Genomic DNA, 25,726 nt, shown 5'->3' with positions numbered 1-25,726 from the left:
TGTTCTGTAATTTCAGCTCTGTAATTGTACTCTTGGGAAAAAAAAAAAAAAAAACTAAATCTAAACTGAGGTAAAACAAGCTAGCAAATTGTTAAAGGTTTTTCCTGTCTCCTGTCTTCTCAGTTCTTCCCTGAACCCTTCTACATAGTGGAATTACAATAGTGTTTGAGTTAGAGTGTGTGTCCTTAAAGGGCAAGTAAAAGTTTTTGTTTTGTTTTGTTTTGTTTTGAGAATTCAGCCATTACATTAATACCCCTTAGCCAAACTCTTTTGTTAGAAATTTTGTAAGTATGAGACTGAAATGATACGCGGCATAGAAATGTTTCAGGATAATTGATTGAAATGTAATATGACTGAATATTACAGAGTGCTTAAGTCTTGTCAAATGTACCAGGTAACATTATTTATCTGGGAGTTCTGGAAAAGGAAGAGGAAGTAGGGGTTATATTAGGGAAGAGAATCTAATTTATTTACCAAGTGAAAGATTAGTGGGAAACCCACATAGTCAGCAGGGAAGAGTCCAATTCAAAATAAAACTCTGATTAAGATATATAGACTCCTGGCTGGGCGCGGTGGCTCACGCCTTTAATCCCAGCACTTTGGGAGGCCAAGGCGGGTGGATCACGAGGTCAGGAGATCGAGACCATCCTGGCTAACATGGTGAAACCCTGTCTATACTAAAAATGCAAAAAATTAGCCAGGCATGGCGGTGGGCGCCTGTAGTCCCAGCTACTTGGGAGGCTGAGGCGGGAGAATGGCGTGAACCCGGGAGGCAGAGCTTGCAGTGAGCCGAGATCGTGCCACTGCACTCCAGCCTAGGCGACAGAGCGAGACTCCGTCTCAAAAAAGAAAAAAAAAAAACCGTATATAGCTCCTAGTATGAAGTTAGCTCCTATAGCTCCTAGTATGAAGTTAATTATGAAGAGGATCAAGGGTTGAGGTACCTGCTAAAGAAAGTCCCTGTCTTCCTTTCTGCTCCACTCCACACCACTGTAAAAGGAATATGTTAAATCAGGGATTTCGTTCCTGTACTTCCATTGACCCATCTGCTCAGGCCTAGCATTTTATCCCTAAGGAATTCCTTAAACAGGGATGGAGAATGAATTTTGGCAGTTTAATGTAAGTGCTTGCTTGGGATACCATTTTAAGGTAATTCTGTTAAAATGTCATATATCTGTCAGAAAATACAAATGTTAATTCATCTCCTTGTTGAGAGAGGTAAAGGAAACGGTGAGAACCATATTTTTATTCATGCATAAAATAGCCTCTGTGAGTTTCTGTTATTTTACTGATCATATTGTAGAGAAGCAAGGTATTGAGTGAAATGAACAAAAATGATGCTATCTTTACCAAGAAAAAACAACTTTGTATAGGCTTTGTCATCATTATCTTATGTTTCAGGGAATTTCAAAATGAATATTGGTTTCTGTAGCAAGATGGTTGAGCTCATGTTAAGCCTAAGAACACAATGATGAATGGATTAAATTTAAGATTTATTTGTTTGGATCCTATGACATGGTCAAGCTCTTGTTTTGCTCTGGGTCCCTTCTTTGTATTCTCTTCCAGTTCTCCCTCTTCAGTGTCTATTCTTACTCCCTGTCTGGTATGAAAGGACAAAGTTCAGAGCTTGATACACACACCCTGTGGTACCAGGCAATTGGTAATTGGTGGGTAACCAGGCATTACCCACATATACCTACCTCTTTCTTTTCTTTTTCACTTCTTCTGTTTCCCTTTCTTCATTTCCTCTTTTACCCTCTTACTCCCTTTAGTCTTCTCCACTGCCTGTGTCTTAGGCCCGCCAGTGACACGCAGGCATTGCTTAGCCCTGCCTTCCACCCTTCAAGTGGGGAATGAACACTTGAATACCTATGTGAACAATTTGGTATGAATTTCCCTCACAGACTGCAAAGTGCCAGTTTAAATAGATCTAACCTCTTAAAGCAAATCTATGTTAGATTCACCTCTTCCTGGAATCATAGGCACTAATAGCACTTAGAATGTAAGAAGCAGTTTTGGATGAGAAAACAGTTTGTTGTGGATAAATTGAAAATTGATTACACTATATATGGATTGAAGTTTAATTTTATTTCATTCATCATCTGTAATGTTTTACTTAAATACAAATTATAATGTCATGCCCAAAGGAAAATAATCCTATGATATAAACTGCCATTGACTTTAAGTGAATTCTTATTTGAATTTTTATTTCATACCAGGGTACTGAGATCATATAGTACTTTCATGGGCTTACAGCAATCTGAAACCCATGAGATTTACAGAAACCTAAAACCTCAGTAAAGCAATTCAGAGATTTTCTGAACAGGTGCGATGGCTCATGCCTGTCATCTCAGCATTTTGGGAGGCTGAGGCAGCCGGATCGTGAGGTCAGGAGTTCGAGACCAGCCTGGTGAAATCCCATCTCTACTAAAAATACAAAAAATTAGCTGGGCATGGTTGTCCACGCCTGTAATCCCAGCTACTTGGGAGGCTGAGGCAGGAGAATCACTTGAACCCAGGAGCTGAAGGTTGCAGTGAGCCGAGATCACGCCACTGCACTCCAGCCTGGGCGCTAGAGTGAGATTCTCTCAAAAAAAAAAAATTTTTTTTCCAAAGATTTTCAACTGACTTCATCGTATTAGTTAAAATTAAATGTTACCTGTGAATTTCATGTTAGAGCTATAAATTTGTTATAGCAAAAATAAGTTGCTTGTTTAAAAAAGATAAATATTTTCATGTAAAATGTGTTTCTTTTTAGGTGCCAGTTCTGTATGACCATATTAGAAATTCAGTTTGGGATTTTTTTTTTTTCCTTTCTGGATGGTATTTCAGCTTGCTACAGAATAAATGCCAAAATGTCTGTCTAGACACTAAGAATTTCAAATCAAATGTATTCTAATTAAAAAAAAGTCTGTAGTCAAGATTAATTTTAGTACATTTCTCTTCAAAAAGCATTTTTCCCTTATATCTACTTATTCAGTTGAATTCAGGGATGTATTTCTTTTTTAGAAGATAAATGAGAAGATGAGTATTTAATTATGTTCTCTAAAACTGAGCACAAGAAAGAACACCTAGAATTATTTGGAAATAAAACCATTCTAAATCTCTTCTATGTATTTGGGGATAATTTTGCTGCTGTGTACAAAGAAATAAAATATTTTTTAGATAAGAAACTAAGGATCATATACTTTGAAACATTGTACACCTGTGGTCAGTGTTAAGGAAATTGCTCAGAAATAATTAGTGTGATACCATGAGCAGTATTTTTAAAAATGTAGTATCAGAGCTCTAAAAGTATTTTTAATATAATTAAAGTATACATAATTACTAGTACAAAAAAAGCCTATATCTTTTGATTTTTAACTTTTTGCTTCAAAATGCATAATAGAAAAACTAGTGAGATTAGCCAACTCTGGGAGAAACATGATACTGCAATATGCTGTTCCTCTTATAAACTGCTTCTTCTACTTAAAATCTATTGGTTATGCAGAAAGCATGAAAAATATAGAAAGATATTAAAATGAAAGTCTCTCATAATTTGCATTGCTCAGAAATAATATTAACAGTTTATTTCCCTCCAAGATTTTGATGTGCATGTGTAATTTATTTTAAAGTGGCCGGCATGTAGTTATGAGACATCGGGCTGTTTACTCATCTGTACAATGAGGATAATAGCACCTTCCTCATGGTTTGATTAGGAGGATGAATTGAAAAAGTTCCATAAGGCTGCCACAGTGTGATGGTGATGGTGGTGATGATGAAGATGTCATTATGATTATCATAATACTTAGTATAGTATCTTTTTTAAAAATTCATATGAGCAATATAAAAATAATGTATTATCAGAGCTCTAAATGCCCTATGAAATCATGATTTCAAGTGGTTGCATCATATTTTATCTGGTTTACAATATAATTTTAACCACCTCCTTTTTCATCTTCTTCACATTAAAGGAGAAAAAGAAATACCATGCTTCTTTCCATTTCCAAATGATCTCTTGTCTCCTCACTAACCTCTAGTTTATTTCTATAATTGATTTCTATCATTCATTCTTAACTTTCTTTAAAACTTGTAAGAAATGTAATTTCTTAAGTGGTTTGCCCTAAGCTCTGAAATTTTTTATATTTGGGGTCAGGGAGAGTAATGACTTAATATACAGATTTTTAACTTTTTCTTTAAGAGCAAGGATTACCCTTAATACCCGTTATAAGGATAATGGTTTGAGCTATAACACATATGTGGTTTGTGTTTTGACCTTCTTTGAACAAGCTTTCTAAAATGGTGTTTCATCAATATAATTAGCAAATATGTCTACTCCATAGGTATCTTTGAGTGTTTGTATCTTTCATGAAAATCATTCTTATTCAAAAATTGTTGCTTTTTCAAATTCTTTTAATTCACTAAATGATAATTTTTACATCTATTCTCCTACAGTTCCACTCCCCCCACTGCAATGTTTTTTAACTGTGAAAGAAGCATGAAAAAGCTATCTTCTAATTTTGTCTTTTGGTTTTTAAAATTGTTAGGATTTTGAATGTAAAATACATATAAATACTCTAAAAATGAAACTTTTCTTGACCGAGGAAGAAATACATTAAAAGTAGAGAAGTCTGATTAAGGTTCATTACAGCATTAATTTAGAAAGTATGGGAAAGACAGGGAAAAATGTCAGTTTTAAATAATTAAAACACTGAATTATTAGTACTGCTAAGTCTTTTACAAGCACTTTATCATTAACATGTGACTTATGTTTTATTCCAGTTTGTCTGCATAGCCCAGCAAGATTACTGCCGTATTCTCAACCAAGTAGAAAAGAACATGCAAAAAGTTGAAGAGGAAGGAGAGATTGTTATGGTGAAAGAACACCGAGAACTTGATCGAACTGGAACAAGAAAGGGACACATTGTCATCAAGGTAGGGCGCAGGACCACTCCTACTTCCCAAGGGAAGGAATTTTTTTGGTAGTATTGGTTGTGGCAGTTTAGGATTTTTTTCATTTTTAAGCCTATCTCTTAAAGGTTATCAGTTGTGAAAAATCTTTAGGTATGATCTCCTGATGAATAGCAGTTTCGTTTATTGTTAACTGTGTTACTACCCAATTCATTTTATGTTGAATGTTTGAAATCCCAGTACCATATAAATGTTACATATTTATATATATATATAGTAATTAAACCTTTTCTTTGTTACAGGGTACCTCAGAAAGGTTAACAATGCATTTGGTAGAAGAGCATTCAGTAGTAGATCCAACATTCATAGAAGACTTTCTGTTGACCTATAGGACTTTTCTTTCTAGCCCAATGGAAGTGGGCAAAAAGTTATTGGAGTGGTTTAATGACCCGAGCCTCAGGGATAAGGTTGGAAATATATTCTATTTTGGTTCTTAAATATGAAACGTTAAAATGTAAACATGTAAATATTTGTCACAGCAATTATGTCCAGATTAATGTAATGAAATAGGAGAATGTACTTCTTAAGCAAAAAAAAAAAAAAAAAGATGATACAAAAATATTAGTTCAGACTTAGAAATATGAACAAAATATTAGTTCAGTCTTCTTTAAATACAAGGGCCAATAAATTGGCCACCAAATGTTTAAACATTTTTTAAGTTCTGTTGGGAGTGTGTTAAAACATAGTCAAACATCTGAATTCCATAGGAATCTGCATTTTCTAGTTTGGTAGTCAGTGTACAACAGATAAAAGTTACAGTTTTTAAATTGGCACCAAAGCAGCATTTTATGGCAGTCATCACTCTCTGTAGGCCCCAGGATTATAATTCTAAGGAAACCATCTAGAGCTCTTGAGAGCTCTAAGGCCGGATTGGATGATAAACTATATTATCTTATCTCCTTCCTTTTATATTCTGTACCCTTACGGAGCTTTCTAGGCTTAATAGCATTGATTCTCTTTGTCTAGTCTGTTCTTCTACCTTTACTTTCTAGTTTCTGTCTTTTGTGTTAGCTGATTTTTGTTTTATTACACCTTTGCTTTTATTTTGATCTGTTTCAAATGCATTTTGAAAGTTAGACAAGTTTTAGGTTAAATACCCTCGCAGACTCAGAACCTTTCCTGGCAAAGCAACATGAAGTCTATAGTCAAAGTAAAAATAATTCATTTTCAGAGGGTCATCCTCATTGAAGATTTTATTGTTAATTTATTTTCCTGTTTATTATTATTAGGTAAAGTGTTTGAAAATTGGATATTTTTTCTGGAATGACTTTAAATCACATTTTTGGCACTAAAAAGGACACTTACTGAAAATAATTGACTTTTCAGGTTACACGGGTAGTATTATTGTGGGTAAATAATCACTTCAATGACTTTGAAGGAGATCCTGCAATGACTCGATTTTTAGAAGAATTTGAAAACAATCTGGAAAGAGAGGTAATATTTGTGTGTTTTTTTTTAAGACCAGCGTCAAGTTCATTTTATTCAGTCTGTTTTTGAGTTGACACTACTGTTTCTGAACTCTTACAGAAAATGGGTGGACACCTAAGGCTGTTGAATATCGCATGTGCTGCTAAAGCTAAAAGAAGATTGATGACGTTGACAAAACCATCCCGAGAAGCTCCTTTGCCTTTTATCTTACTTGGAGGCTCCGAGAAGGGATTTGGAATCTTTGTTGACAGTGTAGATTCAGGTAGCAAAGCAACTGAAGCAGGCTTGAAACGGGGGGATCAGGTATGCTATTTCTAAACTCAGATTTAAGGGTGAATTTTGGTGTCTGTTTTTTTTTTTTTTTCCAGTCAGTTTTGATACATTAATTTTATGATTTCATTTTTAGATATTAGAAGTAAATGGCCAAAACTTTGAAAACATTCAGCTGTCAAAAGCCATGGAAATTCTTAGAAATAACACACATTTATCTATCACTGTGAAAACCAATTTATTTGGTAAGTATTTGGCATACTTTTCGTTTTTCTCCTTTTGGCCTTTTTTTTTTCCCAGTATTTCAAACATCATAAGAAAGCATATATGGTAAAAGCATAGATTCGATCTAAATAAAAAGCTACTGACTTGACCATAAAATATATTTTGAATCTGTATCTTTATGGATAACTGAAATATTTTATTGATAAATACGAAAATACCCATAAAGAGTGTACTACTCTTTTTAAACTTATTTTGATAGAGCAACATACTAAGCAGATTTGGCGTAATTCATTTACTGTGTGGTATTGTTTTTCTGCAGGTTTGCAGTTTTGATAACTGAAGTCTGTACTTCTCATGTATTTCCAAGTTCCACAATTGCCTTAGAATTGTTCTGATATCTTCTAATTGCCATTATGTGGTGTTTCTGTTTTCATTTATTTTAGTATTTAAAGAACTTCTAACAAGGCTGTCAGAAGAGAAAAGAAATGGTGCCCCCCACCTTCCTAAAATTGGTGACATCAAAAAGGCCAGTCGCTACTCCATTCCAGATCTTGCTGTAGATGTAGAACAGGTGATAGGACTTGAAAAAGTGAATAAAAAAAGTAAAGCCAACACTGTTGGAGGAAGGAACAAGCTGAAAAAGATACTCGACAAGACTCGGATCAGTATCTTGCCACAGAAACCATACAAGTAAGCATCTGCCTATGTTTTCTGTGCATTATTTTGTTTTGTTAAAATGATATGCAAAGGTAGTGATGTAATTAATGTTTGCATGAGTCTGAAAATGTTCTAGGTTTTTATTACTGAGCTATTTTGGAAGAAGTAATTAAACAATCAAATTTGTTTTAATCTCGTTTTTGCCACTTATTTGGCCACTCCCAATCTTCTTTAAAGATAGTTTAGCATTTCCTCATTTGAACTATTTTTGGGGGGTTTGGAGTTTTTGTTTTGTTTTTGTTGTTTTTTTATTTTGAGACAGAGTCTCACTCTTATTGCCCAGGCTAGAGTGCAGTGGTGCAATCTCGGCTCACTGCAACCTCTGCTACCCGGGTTCAAGTGATTCTTCTGCTTCAGTCTCCCGAGTAGCTGGGATTACAGGCGCCTGCCACCACGCCCGGCTAAGTTTTGTATTTTTAGTAGAGACTGGGTTTCACCATCTTGGCCAGGCTGGTCTTGAACTCCTGACCCCGTGATCCACCCGCCTTGGCCTCCCAAAGTGCTGGAATTACAGGTGTGAGCCACTGCGCCCAGTCGCAGGTTTGGACTTTTTAAAAGTAAGGGTATGTTTGCCTCCTGTCTCCTCCGTGGTGATTTAGAGTTGCTTTCTCTACTATATTTTGTTTCTGGGTATCTTCTTTACCAACAGCATCTGCTCGTTACCAATCAAATCATTGCTTTATCCAGTTGCCACTATTCATCCCTATTATTCTCTATGTTCCCCTCTCTCTTCTATTTTCAGTTATTTAATTACTGTCAGGGCATCAACAACCAAGCACAGAACTCCTTTCATTCTTCCCAGTCAACTTAGTGGTCAGAATGTCAGGTGTATTGAATTTCTTCTTGGTTATTTATTTATGCCGGGAGCTCAGCCAGGCTAGACAAAATTGCAGGTATTTCTGATGCTTTTTAAGCTTTGCTTGTTTGCTTGCTTATTTCTTCATTTTAGTTCCTTCTTGAGTCTAGGGATGTTTTATAGAACTCGATTACTGTCAGCCATTTCTCACTGTGCTACATTTAGTTATATAGTCCCCAAACTACAATGTTAAATAATAACTTTAAAACATATAATTTCTTTCTTTGATAAATTAATGGGTCTAAAGACATGCAGTAGATATGCAGGACTATATCAAACACTTCTTTTTCTTTTTGAAAAAAATTCCGTTTCAGATCTTTTTTAAAAAAACTCCATTTCAGATAAAATTTTCATCTACAGATTAGAGAAATATGATTTAAAATATATTATTGATTAGTTGAGTTGTCCCGATTATAGAGTAATGATTGGTGGTTTTGTATCAGCTGAAGAAGGCTTCTATAGCAGAGTCCTAAGGATAAGCAGTGAGTAGTAGTTATAGACTCAATAGGATATTTATATTGAGTAAGTTTCTAAGAGACAATGAATTAGGGCACCTGACATTTACAGAAAATAAGAATCAATTTTTAAAATAAGCCTCCTTGATGAAAAGCTTATTTTTAAATGGATGGAAAAAGTTTATTTTTAAAATGGATGAAAAGAATTACCTAAATGCAGATTTTTAAAATTAATTTATTATTTCGAGGCAGAGTCTTGCTCTGTCAACCAGGTTGGAATGCAATTACTGGGATCTGCTCACTGTAACCTCCACCTCCTGAGCTCAAGCAATTCTCATTCTTTAGCCTCCTGAGTAGCTGGGATTACAGGTGTGCACCACCATGCTCAGCTAATTTTTTTTTATTTTTAGTAAAGACAAGATCTTGCTATTTGGCCAGGCTGGTCTCGAGCTCCTGTCCTCAAATGATCCACCCACCTGGGCTTCTCAAAGTGCTGGGATTACAGGCATGAGCCACCACACCCAGTCCTAAGTGCAGAATTATTAACAGCACAGTAACAAAGAAAGATCTTAGAGTCATATTTGACCATGAGTTAAATAAGAACCTTTATAAAAAAGTTGGTATGACCCTGGCAAGTATAAATAGAAATGTGACATGTAAGAACTGGGATGTAATCCATCAAAAATACTGGATGTTGGAAAGGAACACAATATGAGAATACTATGTATAATTTTGTTCTATGTGTATTTAGAAATACTCTAAAGCTAGACAAGGGAAAAGAAAAAGAATAATTAGATGTGTTGATTTTAAAACACTGAGGAAACATCTTAAATAATTTGTATTTAGGAAAATAATATGACTCATTGAAAGATTTATCATGAAAATTATTTGAGGGGGCTGGGCGCGGTGGCTCAAGCCTGTAATCCCAGCACTTTGGGAGGCCGAGACGGGTGGATCACGAGGTCAGGAGATTGAGACCATCCTAGCTAACATGGTGAAACCCCGTCTCTACTAAAAAATACAAAAAACTAGCCGGGCGAGGTGGCGGGCGCCTGTAGTCCCAGCTACTCGGGAGGCTGAAGCAGGAAAATGGTGTGAACCCGGGAGGCGGAGCTTGCAGTGAGCTGAGATCTGGCCACTGCACTCCAGCCTGGGTGACAGAGTGAGACTCCGTCTCAAAAAAAAAGAAAGAAAGAAAATTATTTGAAATCCTATGTGTAATGCAATTGCAAAGAAAAAATAAAGGAAGTTTCACTAAGCTGTAGGATCTATTTTTATACTATACTAGCTATTACACTTTTCTAGAAATTATCATTTGTTTATGAGGATTTTTTTTTTTTGACAAAGCTACTAAGCTAGTAATTAGAGAAGTCTAGATAGAGTATACTGTTGAGTTTTTTCCTCAAATGTTATCAGCCTTAGAGAAGCTAAGATGCTAGATAATGGCAAATTGGCAAGGTAGGCACAATCGAACGATGTGCATAGAGAGGAACGAGAAGGTGGGGCTTGAACTCCCAGAATTCAGATTTGATTGCCAAGTAAGTAGAAAAAGACTAATGAACCCAGAGACAAGAAGGAGTAAGTCAGTACACTATAAAACCAGCAAAGATTGAAAGACAATTTCAGTAACAAGGCAAGTGTTGGAGAGGTAGAATCATAAGAGGATGTGCCCAGAAAGGCATATTTCTGAATTAGGTCTTGGATATAAAATAGTTTCAATCCAAGAGCGTCCGCATGTCTGTGGATGACAGAGATGTAGGTGAGTAATGAAGAAACTGAGAGTAGAAAGGGAGTTCATCACATAAGGTGTTAAAGTGTTACGGAGAAACGGGTTTTAAAGGTTGGGTGTGCCTGCAAGATGCTAATATTTGTAGCCTTTTGTGCCAGAGTGGCCCAGTCAGCTATGCTTTGTCCTGAGCCCATAATAATGGTCTCGTGTCATGTATTACACAGCAGGTTTTTGGCAGAGACTGCTTTATATGGTTGAAAAATAAAATTCCACTAACGTGAAAGTTTTCATCTTTTACAGAGTGTTATTACTTTTAGTCTTTATGCCTGTTTTATGCTTCCATAGAAATGTAATTTTGTCCCAGACTGACCTATGAATTTGAAATAATTCACACTGAAATTGTCTTTAATTTTTTAAATTTTTATTTCAATAGCATTTGGGGTACAAGTGACTTTTTGTTACATGGATGAATTATATAGTGGTGGTGAATTCTGAGATTTTAGTGCACCCATCACCCAAGTAGTATACATTGCACCTAATGTGTAGCTTTGTTTAATCCCTGGCCCCCACCTCACCCTTCCCCTTCTGAGTCTCCAAAGTCCATTATATCACTCAGTATGCCTTTGCCTACTCATAACTTATAAGTGAGAACATAGGGATTTTGGTTTTCCACCATTATTTCACTTAGAATAATGACCAACAGCTCCATCCAACTTGCTGCAAAAGACATAATTTTGTTCCTTTTTATGGCTGAGTAATATTCCATGGTGTAGCTGTAAACGCGTTTTCTTTATCCACTCGTTAGTTGATGGGCACTTAGGTTGCTTCCATAGTTTTGCAATTGTGAATTGTGCTGCTCTAAACAAAACATGTGCAAGTGTCTTTTTCATACACTGTGAAATTGTCTCTAATTTTAATTTAATTTTTGTCTTTATAAAATGTTTTTGCCCTTATTTACCTCTATAATTTCCATTTTCAAAAAAAAAAGTAAAGAGGAGAAATGCTACTGTTTTTTAGCGTAGCCATTAAAAATAGTAGTTATTATCAAGCCCTAATGTGGGAACGGCTAATAAATGCTAAATTTATTCATTTTATTCATGACACCTTAGTTTATATTCCAGCCTTAATATAATTTTCCTCTTATTTCAAGGTGTTTATAGAAACTAGTCTGAGCTATAACCATTTTCTTGTGACCCCAGTTATTTCTGTGTGTGTTTGCTTATTGCTTTATGTGATGTTTTGTTTTGGAAACAGTTGACCCTTCATTCTAGAAATAGTTTTTTACATATTGTTAAATCGTGTTTCAAGAGTTCACAGTAACAGGCTTTTTATAAATGGAAACGAGTTTGTTGCTGTCGATAATAACCAGTATTTCTCTGGATACTTAAATGGGTAGCTAGAAATTTTAATCGGAGAATTAAAAGTGAGTCATTGGATTTCTGTTGCCTTTTCTTTGATACTAGGAAATGTCACCATGCACCACTGTTTTTTTGTGCTCTGTATAATCAAGAAATAATGTCTGTGTCAGAGTCTCCTTACATTGGACTCCATAGTGATCTCATTTTTTCTCTAAAGCATTGGAAAATAACATTAGGACACTTTGAATTTTTTTCCTCCTCTTTTCATTTTACTCAATTTCTTCAACTATTGAAGGTCAAATTATAAAATAATTTATCATTCTGATGCAGAACTATCAGTTGAGTGAGGTAAATGTATTCTTTTTAATGTACTTTTTCTTAAATCCATTTCCATCAGAAGCTAGAGCTTATTTTTTTTAATACATTTCTATGGTGAGAAACTACTAATTTTTGTTATGACTTATCTACTTAGAAAAATCATAGGTTTTAGAGAAACATACTATACACTTAAGAAACAGCAAAATGAGGCTGGGTGCTGTTACTCATGCCTGTAATCCTAGCACTTTGGGAGGCCGCAGTGGGAGGATCACTACTGAGGCCAAGAGTTTCAAGACCAGCCTGAGCAACAAAGCAAGATGCTGTGTCTAAAAAAAAAAAAAAAAAACAGAGCAAAACAAAAACAGCAAAATGAGTCAGATACACTTAAACAGTAGTTGCTTTTGCAATTTTCAACCACATTTATTAATGATGTTTTTACATTAGCTGCAAAAATAATGGAATACGGTTTTTGGTCTGTGTCTGTTGTATAGTGATGACTTACAGCTTTTTAACTTGCTGATAATTTTCTAATTTTCCTCTTTGTTCAGTGATATTGGGATTGGTCAGTCTCAGGATGACAGCATAGTAGGATTAAGGCAGACAAAGCACATCCCAGCTGCATTGCCTGTCAGTGGAACCTTATCCTCCAGTAATCCTGATTTATTGCAGTCACATCATCGCATTTTAGACTTCAGTACTACTCCTGGTGAGTATCACCAGCACTTCTTTTGTTTTCTTGTAGTTATCTTTTTATTTCTAACATCATGGTCATGTTGTATCTCTCTCTCTTCATTTGTCATGGATTATATCAGATGCTGAGTAAGGATGAACCTTAAACTTCAAGATTCTTGAAACCAGGTGTTGGAACCAGTTCTCTTTATATTCAGCACAATATTTTTATATGGCCATAGGCAGATTCTCTCTCTGAACTTGTTTCTTCTTTCATAAAATGAAGATAATGCATCCCATGCCATGATTACTAAATCATATCAAATAAATAGAGTAAGAGGCATATTTTAGGTCTATTTAATGGACTTTTCAATACAATAAAGATTAACTCTGGATTTACATTTTATTTCTTTGATGCCAGCATGACAGTCTCGTGTGCTGCTGTTGTCTACTGATGTGCTTGCTGGTGTCTGTAGATCAATCTGTTATCTTTAGGGAAAGTTGTGTTCTTGCAGCAGAACAGCATGTAGGTTGACTGATTCTTTGAGGAAGACCTAGAGTAAGGGAGAGGTAAAAGTTCAGCATTGCTTTTTCTAGGGAGCTTTTTTCCAGTTACTTTGGTTAATTGCATTGCCATATATTAAAATTCTTTCTACTTATGTGTGACTTTTCTTTCCCCAGACTTGCCAGATCAAGTGCTAAGGGTTTTTAAGGCTGATCAGCAAAGCCGCTACATCATGATCAGTAAGGACACTACGGCAAAGGAAGTGGTTATTCAGGCTATCAGGGAGTTTGCTGTTACTGCCACCCCGGATCAATATTCACTATGTGAGGTCTCTGTCACACCTGAGGGAGTAATCAAACAAAGAAGGCTTCCAGATCAGCTTTCCAAACTTGCTGACAGAATACAACTGAGTGGAAGGTATGTATTGTCTACCTTACTGATTTCTTTATCCCCTCTTCAAACCCACATCAAAGTCTAAGAGATGAGCAGTTTTCAAAGTGTTTTTTAAATGAGTAAATGCCCCTGCAGATTAAAAAGTAGTTGTTTTTTTTTTCCTTTCACCAAGAATTACTGTATGAAAGCAAATGCACACAGTCGACTACGGACCCTAACAAGGATCTCTTAGGAACTTGTTCAAGGGCACTGTGACCTGAAGGTTGTTACTGACTGCCACAATGCGTGCTGTAACTTCTCATGCTTGCCTTAGGGTCCTGGTTTGGAAGGCGAGAGTATGCTTGACATAAAGTCACAGAGTTAAACGCGGGTGCTGTCTTCCCTTCGGATAGGTACATTCACAGGCACGTTTTCTAATAATATTCTAGTGTTATTTGCTCCTGCACACCCAACTTTTCTAGGAGCTTCCTTAGTTTAGGCAGAGGCATCTATGACAATGTGGTTGGCCACTACTGCCTGTTATTGTACATTGTGCTGTGAAATACACTTCTTAACTCTGAAACCAAACTTTACTTGCTACAGAGCTTGGTCCTTTGCTGCAGAAGTGCTTATATCACACATGTTACTTGCAAGAAAATGTTGTATCCGATTTTACTATTCTCTTCAATGATATTTTCATTGTTAGGTGTATGTAGCTTTATCTTCAAGTCACAATAAGTGCAAGTTGAAAAAGAAAATAGTTGTTTTGTTCTCATAATGGCTGGTTTCTACACTGAAAATTAAGCAGTTCCATAAATCATATTCTTTCTGTTTTTAACTTACGGAGTGTTTCGCTGTATCTGACTTTTCCATGTTACAGGTTTAAACCAGTATGTAATTCATTCAAAACTTCGATTTTCTTGCCATCAACTGTAACTTTCTTATGCCTCTTCACTTTTGTTTTCAAACACTAGCAAATAGTTTTGTTTTAGTCGCTCTGTTTTTTCCAGTTACCATTTTAATGCACATTGATATATCTGGAACCACAGTAGTTTTACAGAGCTCCACTGACCTATAAATTCATGATTCACATTCATTATTGAAGAAAATTATAGATGGGTATGTCATGGGCTTCATGAGTAATCAAAATGGAGAATGTTAAATCTGTGAAAATCAAGGGTGCAAAGTATATCTTTTCTGTCATATGTGTTTGTCTTGGTGAAATATACAAAAAAACATTTTAGCAGGGCCCCTACTGTGCTCATTCTGTTTTTTCGTTTATGGAATTTCACAGAGAAAGCATGTGTCTAAAAAAGAAAAACGAAACAAAAAAATACCACCACCACCGTACCACAGACACACACACACACAAACACACAAACACACACACACGACAAACATCTTAATGCTATTTTCAACAAATTACCTAAAAGGAGAAGGAGCTCCAGCCCTCTGTTCTCATTTTTGCACTGGCATTAACTAGTCAACCTTTAGGAGCCTGTTTCCTATTCTGACAAATAAGTATAATACCTACCATCCACTTAACTGCAGAGTTTTTATGAAAATCCAGATTTTTTAAAGTTAACCTGTTGTATGATTGTTCTATTCATAGGATCAAATAGAGAGGGAAGTAGCTTAGGGTTTCTTAGGTATTTGAATAAATAAGTAAACCTGGATTGTTACAGTTTGGGCCCATCAATAATCACAGATTATTGGGAAAATAAAAATGATGACCTACTTGTGTCTGATCTTTCCTGCTTCCTGCCTTAGGATCTAGTTCCTTTTTAAACTAAAAATGTGGCTATTTTCTGTTATTTTTAGCAAAAAGGGTAAAATACTTCCAAAAGCAGGAAAAGAAAGGAGAGAAAGAAAGTCCAGCTAGTAAAAGTGAAATTCCATGTGATTTGTTTGTTTCTACCACCTACTTCTGGATAGGCAGTTCTGTGACCTGGTACCTGAGACAGCAGCTGCGCTCTCTGTCTTGGTTGAAAAGAAATCTTCCATCATTCAAATCAGTGTTCTCTCTAACTTTCCATAAAAAGTAGCATTATTCTTTCAAGGAATATCATGAGATTGCTGCGTAGGCTTTGACTCTGGTACGTTTCTGTTTTTCACAGGTATTATCTGAAAAACAACATGGAAACAGAAACTCTGTGTTCTGATGAAGATGCTCAGGAGTTGTTGAGAGAGAGTCAAATTTCCCTCCTTCAGCTCAGCACTGTGGAAGTTGCCACACAGCTCTCTATGCGCAATTTTGAACTCTTTCGCAACATTGAACCTACTGAATATATAGATGATTTATTTAAACTCAGATCAAAAACCAGCTGTGCCAACCTGAAGAGATTTGAAGAAGTCATTAACCAGGAAACATTTTGGGTAGCGTCTGAAATTCTCAGAGAAACAAACCAGCTGAAGAGGATGAAGATCATTAAGCATTTCATCAAGATAGCACTGCACTGTAGGGAATGCAAGAATTTTAACTCAATGTTTGCAATCATTAGGTAAGAGAACACATTTTTCTTAAGATTCAATTCAGTTCACAGATTTAAAATATATATCAGTCCAGGAACATCGTATAATTAGTGTAAATGCAGTAGATTTTAATTGACTCATAAGGGACAATTCTTTTTCTCTGAATCCTAACCTTAATTTAAAATCTCTCGTACCAAAAAAACAGCTGTGCCAACCTGAAGAGATTTGAAGAAGCCATTAAGCAGGAAACATTTTGGTAGCATCTGAAGTTCTGATTTGGAGCTCAGAAAATCTATATCCCCCACTTTTTTTTTTTTCAAGTTTGTTTCAACTTTTCTCAGTATCAGTTTATTTTTCTGTGGAAATAACAATACCCCAAAGAGTTATCAACAAGATTAATGATATCCTGTATGTGGAGTTCCATCAAATAGCACAAAGCAGATGGCCAGGAAATGTTAATTTTCTTCCCTTTTTTAAGAGCTTAGATTGAGGTTAGAAGAAAAAAAATGGCAACAATTAGTTATGTTGCTATTGAGGGTGATTATTAAATGAGTCATTTTCTCTGTCTGAGAGTTTAGTCATACTCTCATTACTATCATAGCTTATTTTATTACTAGAGGATATTTGCTCAGTCGGTTTTATCAAAAGGCCGCTATGGGCTAAGCACTGGTATGTATACATACTGCTATGTATGGAAACAAAGCATCAATACTTATATTCAGATGGTTTTGCTGATAGTAAACAGATGAGGAGGGTCTATAGGGAAGAGAAGAGTAAAATGCCTTGGCTTGACCCTGACCCTACTTCCCTGTGCCATCTCATTCCCCAGAATTATCATGAACAGTTTCTTATGCAGCCTTCTGTAAATTGTTATGCATATAAAGCATAAACAAGGAGGTGTTATGTGTCAATAAATAATCTGTACACTATTTTACTTTAGTTGTTATATCATGTTTCTTTTTCTCCTCTCAGTGGCCTAAACCTGGCACCAGTGGCAAGACTGCGAACAACCTGGGAGAAACTTCCCAATAAATACGAAAAACTATTTCAAGATCTCCAAGACCTGTTTGATCCTTCCAGAAACATGGCGAAATATCGCAATGTTCTCAATAGTCAAAACCTACAACCACCCATAATCCCTCTATTTCCAGTTATCAAGAAGGATCTCACCTTCCTTCACGAAGGTAAACATAAGGCAGAGGGTTTCCAGCTTGGCTTGGAGAAGCACAGAATAAATGCCATGTGATTTCCTTTTTCTTCTCTGTCGATTTCAGGAAATGACTCAAAAGTAGACGGGCTGGTCAATTTTGAGAAGTTAAGGATGATCGCAAAAGAAATTCGTCACGTTGGCCGAATGGCTTCAGTGAACATGGACCCAGCCCTCATGTTCAGGACTCGGTGAGTATGTCATCTTCAATGCTACGTGTGAGAGTAGAGAAGGTTAAATTTAGAGCTTCCCAATAAATGATTTTTTAAAAGTTTGAGTATTTATATTTGTCCTACAGCAGAAATTATAGTAGGATGTGCTAAGAGTCACCTGTGAGCTCTAATTTGGAATAAATGTCTTATTGTGTGTAAAAGTGTTCTTTTGGCTGTCAGTAAAAACAGTTTGTCCTTCAGACATTTTCAGTGTAATAGTCACAATTATGTATTTCTTATTTCTCAGAACACTGACTTGTAGAGCTAAAACTCATAACTAGTAGTATGAACTAAAATATGTAAATACCGGAAATAGTCTTGTCTTCATATCCACACAACAGATTTAGCTAGCAGTGTAAAAAAGTGATTAATTCAGTGAAAGAGAGAAAAGTTGGTCTTAATTCTAGAACAAAAAATTTAAATATATTTGTCTTTTAAGCTAGAAAAATATTTCTAGTAAAGTTGCGTGTGTGAGGTCATTATGCAGTTTAATGTTTGTGGGCTTCTAGAACTGCTTATCCAGAAGTCTAGTCCTTTCTTTCTGAGCTTGTGATCTTTCTGTCTCTCTTTCTACACCCATGCTTCAATCTCCATGGCTCTCACTTACAGGAAGAAGAAATGGCGGAGTTTGGGGTAAGTGGTGGAGACCTTGCATACCCACACACAGTCCTTATTCTGCTCATTGTATTGTTTTCTTACCTGCTGTATTTTCTGATGCTTTGCATTTTTGCATTTTTTCCCTTAACCCTCTTGCTGTAGCAGAATTTCAGATGGCAAACTGACTTCAAGTTTAATCTGTTGGGGCTTTTGCTTTTGAAGTCATGATCCATGAGAGCTGTGAAATGATTGATGACTGTTCTGGGGAACTATAGGCCAGTTTTTCTGAGCTCTTAGAAAGATTTTATTTTAATATAATTGGTGTGTCTTGAAATGCAGAACGCTCAAAGTAGGGGGAGGGGAGGAAGGATATTAGAAGGAAAAATTGTGCAATTAAAATATTTCACAGATATGTGAGAAATAAATATTTTTAATATAAAATAGGTGCCCCCAGGTGTTAAACCCAGATTTTTTACAGCTCAACTAACTACTATTTTCATTCTGTATAAACCAATCCTTTTTAAAAATAATTCTTAACAATTCATGTGCTCAATAGTTTCCATACATATATGTTTACATTTGCATGATTGTTTTATTAACAGATTGACCGTATTACTTTAAAAACTCACTACATTCAACTCAAGGAATAAGAAGACAATTGTGAACATTTTAGTTAATTTTATTTCAATATATGTATAATATCCTCTTTAGGGGAAGTAATCTTAATGTTGTAAATCTTAATGATTATAGCTGTGTATTCTTGAATGAGCTTTTATATGTAATTATTATTTTCTGGCATCTGTGAGAGAACTGCCTTAAATGCTCTATAGAGGTGAAAAGAATTTCCTGGTTCGAACTGAACAGGTGCCAAACATATATTTTTATATGTATATTATGTATAATTTTCTTTTAACTAAATTTCTTAAATCTATATTATACTATATTCCTGTGTAACAGTTTACTCACTGGAATGAAGCATGTGACCTTTTGAACATAGAATATTAATATCAGTCTTGGCACGTTTTAAATAGATAAAGTACTCCCATGCTAGAGTGAGCTGCATATCTACCTTTTCATCTTCCAGGTCTCTCAGCCAGGGTAGTACAAACGCAACAGTGCTAGATGTTGCTCAGACAGGTGGTCATAAAAAGCGGGTACGTCGTAGTTCCTTTCTCAATGCCAAAAAGCTTTATGAAGATGCCCAAATGGCTCGAAAAGTGAAGCAGTACCTTTCCAATTTGGAGCTAGAAATGGACGAGGAGAGTCTTCAGACATTATCTCTGCAGTGTGAGCCAGCAACCAACACATGTGAGTTTTTCCTTAAAGTGGCTGCCGACTTTGGCTAGAATGCAGATTTGTTTCCTGTACAGTGATATGGGCAGTGACAAAATAAGGCTTAGTGCAGAGGGGGAGCTGGCAATCATGAGATATACTAGTCTTTCCCTTGATGCTAATATTGAATACTGGATAGCACTGTGCATGGCCAGGCCCTCAGGTCAACTGGGTTAGTGTGTGGAGGATGACACTGTCCACATCTAGGGCAACCCATTGCTTTAGTTTCACCTGGACACAGCCAGTACACATGCAGGGGGCGCATATGTAGATGTGGCTCCCAATTATGTGTCTTGTGTTCTCACAAAGGTGCCCCCAAATTATGGGCAACCTGAGGGGAGTCGGGGCATAAAGTTGGGTGTGCTGGCTGCCTTTTAACCACTAGCCCAGACAACACCCAACAACAAATTCACCTACCAGTTAGAGCATTGCTCCACAATGAACCACAATAGCCTTTAAAAATCTGGTTAGTCTATAAATGGGGCAGTTTTTTTTTTTTCTAAATCTGCATCTTGACTTATAGGACAAAGGCATTTTCCATTCAGTACACTCCTGTGTCTTTTATGGGCAGGTTTGAAGATGTCTTCTATAGGATTTAATTTAGATAGGTGATTTGAGAAGATTTGGATTATTAGATTTACCCAGGACACTGTAGAAGCACTGTGTCATGGTGAAGAGCTTGTCCTCTGGAGTCAGAGTGGTCTGAGTTCAAATCCTGTTTGTCTCCTCCTACTGGCAATGCAGGCTTAGGCCAGTTACTTGACCTCCCTAATCCTTAGCTTCCAGGTGTGTAAAAGGGAGGAAGCATACATATGTCATTGAGTTTTGCATATTAAGATACTACATGTACAACATTTAATTGTCCTAAATTGCTTTGCCATTTATCTACCACAAAATATATACTCAGTATAATACTCAAGCATTTTTGGCTACTGTTTGCTTGCATAGATAATTCTACTTCCTAGGAATGTGGTAGTAAATAGATTGCAGTTGGCAGCATTTATTAAATAAAAACATAGCACATACTTGTCAAACAATTTGGGACACCATTTTAGAAAAATAGTGCCTGATGACTTGTCTGTTGTAGCTTTTATCATGTATTTGTGTCTTTCATATACATGGATATAACATATTGAACTACCCACATTTTTCTATATTTTTAATGGGGTGTTTAATAGTATAATCATCTTTTGAGATTGCTGACTTCATAAAGTAGATACCTTTGTCCTGCCACATACCTAATATTTTCTGTAACTAGGGTCCCCCATCCATTTCTGTGCTTCATAAAGGCAACAGGACGAAAGGTGTGCATTTTAGTATTCTAACTGCAGAAAATGCTCACACAGTTCTAAAATTATCTTCTACATAGCTACTAGCATCTAAAATTCTTTGTTCTATTTTCAAACCCAAACAATTATCAGTGCCTAAGAATCCTGGTGACAAAAAGCCTGTCAAATCCGAGACCTCTCCGGTAGCTCCAAGGGCAGGGTCACAGCAGAAAGCTCAGTCCCTGCCACAGCCCCAGCAGCAGCCACCACCAGCACATAAAATCAACCAGGGACTGCAGGTTCCCGCCGTGTCCCTTTATCCTTCACGGAAGAAAGTGCCCGTAAAGGATCTCCCACCTTTTGGTAAGTGATTACATTCATTTCTTTTTTTGGTGCCATTCACTCTCATGGTTTGCAAATTAGGAAGAAAGTATTTGTCTTGGATAACTTTGTCTAATATATTTGAGTTTCTCTGTTAATTATTAGCTCCTAATAAAACCTGAACATTCAGCAAGTTAAACCTGACTGCCAATGGAAGGGGTTGTTTTTATAAGTAATATCTCATTTAATCATGCTAATTTGCTACGACGGGGTATTACTAGAGAAGTTATGTGTCCATTTAATTTTTGCTGAGTGCAGAAGATGTTTTGTTCATTTACATTATTTAAACTGGTTTTTGCCTTAGAACCAACGAACTGCTGGGATTTAAGCAGAATATTTTTAAGTTAAATGAATTGTCTGAAGGTAAATTCTTATTTGTTGACTCACAGATTCTATAGCTTAGGGGGAAAAATAAAGCTACTAACTCCTGAGTATGGAGGAGCTAAATTACACTTCATTTTTCCTACGAAAAGAAAAACATCTAGTAGTTTAGCCCCTTTGTGGAAGTGGTACGACACAATAATTTTTCATAAAATGCACAGCTTATTTTTTTCTACGTATATGTGAATGAAATAACTGATAAAAAATAAATTATTAAAAATAAAGGGATAGTAGGCTGGGGGCAGTAGCTCACGCCTGTAATCCCAGCACTTCAGGAGGCTGAGGCAGATGGATCACTTGAGGCCAGGAGTTGGAGACCAACTTGCCCAACATGGCGAAACCCTGTCTTTACGAAAAATACAAAACTTAGCTGGGCATGATGGTGCACGCCGGCAGTCCTAGCTACCTGGGAAGCTAAGGCACAAGAATTGCTTGAACCTGGGGGGTGGAAATTGTAGTGAGCCGAGACTGCATCATTGCACTCCAACCTGGGCGACAGAGCAAGACTCTGTCAATCGATCAATTGATCGATCGATAGATAGATAGATAGATACATAGATAGGAAAGAGTTTACTTAGATAAAATTGGGTGTTGATAGCTAGGTCCCTGCACAGTTACAGCCCATCTGTATGGCTGGGGTAAGAGTCATTTCATAGACTTCTCACATACTCTGTGTCCTCACCTCATTCCATCTGATCAGCAAGTGTCCTCTTTATTGATATTGGGGGAGAGTAAGAAAAGAACACCTTTCCTTGATATGTTTCTCCTTTCAAATATTTGTGTTGATCCCCTCATCACAAACACATTGAATTATGTGTTTCTTTATATATTATGTTTTTAATATGCATGCATTCCTGAATCCCCTGCAGTCTGACTTCTGTAGTATCCTCTTTATGCAGAACTTCTCATATGGAAGAATATCAGTCTTCACTTTAGCTAAAAACAGCTTATTAGCCATATTTAATATAATGTAGATGTGTCTGAGTATAAAGCTTTATCCCCCATGTTTCTGAAGCCATAGCTCTCAAAATGTCTTTAGTTCCATTTATGAACTTTAGAAATGTGGATGAAATATCATTTGTTGTCTTATATTTATTTAGTTTAACATACACATTTAAAGTCACAGTATATAAAATACTAATTTAGAGATGCTGCGGGTGTTTCCCCCACTCCAGTTTGTGAAAGAGTTTTGTTCTATATACTTTCTACATCTTTAACACTGGTGTCTTTGTCCATCACTGGGACCACTTTTGAAGTATCTAACACAGCTTTCTCAGGCATAACATCTTCACATCCGTCCACATGGTTTGAAACATAGTACTTTTTGAATCTGTGTGTAATGCTGGCCTTGGAAATTTTTTCCAGATCAAAACTACCCATTCAATTAGCTTTATTTCCTGTGTATATGATTTCTACATGTAATCAAAGTATTACTTTAAAAGGTTTTTTTTTAAAAAAGATTGTATTAAAACATCAGACTGCTTACATGAAGTGAAATGAAGGATTAAATCTTTGTTAAATTTTACTGACTAACACTAATCTGAGGTGGTTTCAGGCTGTAGTGCCTTCCCAAATATCTCTTTGTTGTTCAAAATAAAATTGAGAGTGCCTCATAATAATATGAGAGGCTTTGTAAAATATTTTAGTGTAACTTCCTCATTTATGAAAAATAATTTTGAGGAGGGAAATCATCTTACATTGACATATAGAATAATTTTTCCTCCACTCTCATCCTGTTGGATCCTACACATGGTGCTGGCTCACTTCCTTCTTCTGAAACCACCTTCCAAGGTTTTGTGACACAGCACTTTCATGGTCTCTTCCGCCCTTCTCTTTCATCTGTTTACTTGATCAAGTATTAACTGCATGGAATTCCTTAGAGCACCTTCATTCACTTTCCTGGTTAGCTCCTCTTAGCTCTTGCCTCTGTACTCTTCTCCCTTTATTCTCACTTCCCTTGAGCTACCACTCTCCAAGGATACAAAACAGTTTCCAACTCAAATTTGGTTTCTAATAATAAACATATCTAGCTGTGCCACTTCCATCCTAAATTCAGTGTGTCCAAATTGTCCATTTTTTCTTCATTGTTGCCTAATATATTGTTGAATAAAGATGGTGACTACTTCAGAGTTTAGAATCTAATGTAAAATATCAAAAGCAAACTATTTCTGGTACTCTGGCAGATATCAGCCTGAAACCAAACTACATGTATCTCATGCCTTCTGTAGGCACTTACTCTGTGGACCATGAAGAATACAAGGAACATTTACATTGTAAATAGGTTGAACCTCAATGTAATGATATTAAATCTTAGCACAAAAGAGTTTTTTAGTCATAAATGGTGTTTATTTTCAGACTTGAAAATACATATTGAAGGTTTTTTTTTTCTATTATAGGCATAAACTCTCCACAAGCTTTAAAGAAAATTCTTTCTTTGTCTGAAGAAGGAAGTTTGGAACGTCACAAGAAACAAGCTGAAGACACAGTATCAAATGCGTCTTCGCAGCTTTCTTCTCCTCCTACTTCTCCACAGAGTTCTCCAAGGAAAGGTAGAATTAAATTACTTTTTGTTTTCTTGTATGGAAACCTATACATTTTGGCTGTAGAAAATTCCAGAGTTATGTATTACATAATTCTTAACATTATCGTCATTTAAGATGAGCTCATATGTAATGCCCAATGGATTTTTTTTCCCTCAGTTTATAAATTTGGAAGAATGGTGGTTTTTAAAAATGTTATACTTACAATAAATAGTATTAAATTTATAACTATAAGAAGCCTTTTAAAAACACATTTGCTTTTTATTCGTGATAAATATACAAAGAATTTTTTATATTAAAATTTGTTCTAACTAAATTTGGTTCTATGACATTAATACAGAGAAGAGGGCTTTGCAAACATGAAAAACTAATATCTTCCTGATTTATTTTTTCATTGTATTAACACAGGTCTTGATTACCTTTTTGGTTGCTACCTTGTTTTATTTTTAAAGAGACTATATTTTAGGTACTCAGAGTCACCTCCTTATGTTGATACCTTCTCATATTAAAAGAGTAGGTAATTTTCTGCTGCATAACTCTTAAGGCTTCTTCCTCCTCCTACCCTTTTAACTGAATGAGTGTAAGCCAATAATAAATGGCTAGGACTTAATTTTCCTTAAAGGAAGGCCAAAAGGGCTTAATACATTGTTAAATTTCACTGACACAACAGGTATTGCTTTACTTGGTGGATATTTCAGACATCTGTGCATTTTGTATGGGTATCAGTCTCTCCTGTCCTTGTTACATGGATGCATCTCAATTCTTTTCTCATCCTGTTGTTAGGTGGCAGTGGCAATCAGCTGAGATCTTTTGGCTCCGGGCAGCTGGACTTAACCAGTTCCTCCTCTTCTCTTGGAAGTGAGAACAGTAACAAGAATAACAATGCACCACGGACCTATGGGATAGGTGGGGTTTATAGAACCAAAAACGGGGTGGGAAAGAGAGGAATCATCTCATTAGTTAATGAAAATGGGAGAATTCCTCCATATGTTAAGTGCTCCATCTGAGTGATTTATTTTTCTGAAGATTTTTTTTTTAGCAGAGTGTTCAGGGAAGGCTTTAAATCTTATCTGTCAGATCTTGCAGTGTGGTTTTATAAAAAGACGTTTTATAAATGAACACATTAAATCCTATCAAGACCTGTGCAGCCTTTAAAAAATAAATCAGGAATTACCAATATACTGAAAGAACAAACTTAAATTGGCAACATTTAGATGCTCTAGATTTTAGTTTTTCTTAGGTAAGTGGCATTGAAGAAATTTGCATTGCATATAAGATAAAATAAATACTTAAGTAACGTGAGATCGCTAGTAATGTAGACGAGAAAAGAAATGAATATTGAGAAAGAAGATTTGGATTTTTTTTCATTAAAAACATCAAGATAGGGCTGGGCACAGTGGCTCACACCTGTAATCCCAGCACTTTGGGAGGCCGAGACAGGCTGATCACCTGAGGCCAGGAGTTAGAGACTAGCTTGACCCACA

General features: G+C 36.0%; 1 protein-coding gene across 3 annotated transcripts in view; it reads left to right on the top strand.

The window, feature by feature from the left end:
- The window catches only part of RAPGEF2 (Rap guanine nucleotide exchange factor (GEF) 2), a 167,595-nt gene that overhangs the window by 133,087 nt on the left and 8,782 nt on the right, over positions 1 to 25,726 (top strand). For 2 of the 3 annotated variants that reach the window (XM_011959696.1, XM_011959695.1), the window contains exons 6-20: positions 4,762 to 4,914; positions 5,193 to 5,357; positions 6,277 to 6,384; positions 6,478 to 6,681; positions 6,785 to 6,893; positions 7,317 to 7,563; positions 12,855 to 13,012; positions 13,657 to 13,897; positions 15,970 to 16,353; positions 17,297 to 17,508; positions 17,599 to 17,722; positions 18,353 to 18,376; positions 19,425 to 19,648; positions 21,094 to 21,303; positions 24,099 to 24,251. In XM_011959696.1, the coding sequence (XP_011815086.1) occupies positions 4,762 to 4,914; positions 5,193 to 5,357; positions 6,277 to 6,384; positions 6,478 to 6,681; positions 6,785 to 6,893; positions 7,317 to 7,563; positions 12,855 to 13,012; positions 13,657 to 13,897; positions 15,970 to 16,353; positions 17,297 to 17,508; positions 17,599 to 17,722; positions 18,353 to 18,376; positions 19,425 to 19,648; positions 21,094 to 21,303; positions 24,099 to 24,251 (2,716 nt within the window). Of the gene's footprint in view, positions 1 to 4,761; positions 4,915 to 5,192; positions 5,358 to 6,276; positions 6,385 to 6,477; positions 6,682 to 6,784; positions 6,894 to 7,316; positions 7,564 to 12,854; positions 13,013 to 13,656; positions 13,898 to 15,969; positions 16,354 to 17,296; positions 17,509 to 17,598; positions 17,723 to 18,352; positions 18,377 to 19,424; positions 19,649 to 21,093; positions 21,304 to 24,098; positions 24,252 to 25,025; positions 25,149 to 25,726 lie in introns of all 3 variants that reach the window. The other variant, XM_011959694.1, reaches the window with a different exon arrangement.

This window comes from Colobus angolensis, unplaced genomic scaffold, assembly GCF_000951035.1.
Source record: "Colobus angolensis palliatus isolate OR3802 unplaced genomic scaffold, Cang.pa_1.0 Scaffold5, whole genome shotgun sequence".
Taxonomy (NCBI): Eukaryota; Metazoa; Chordata; class Mammalia; order Primates; family Cercopithecidae; genus Colobus; species Colobus angolensis.
Note: the sequence above shows the minus strand (reverse complement) of the source record. Positions and strands in the feature narration are given on the sequence as shown.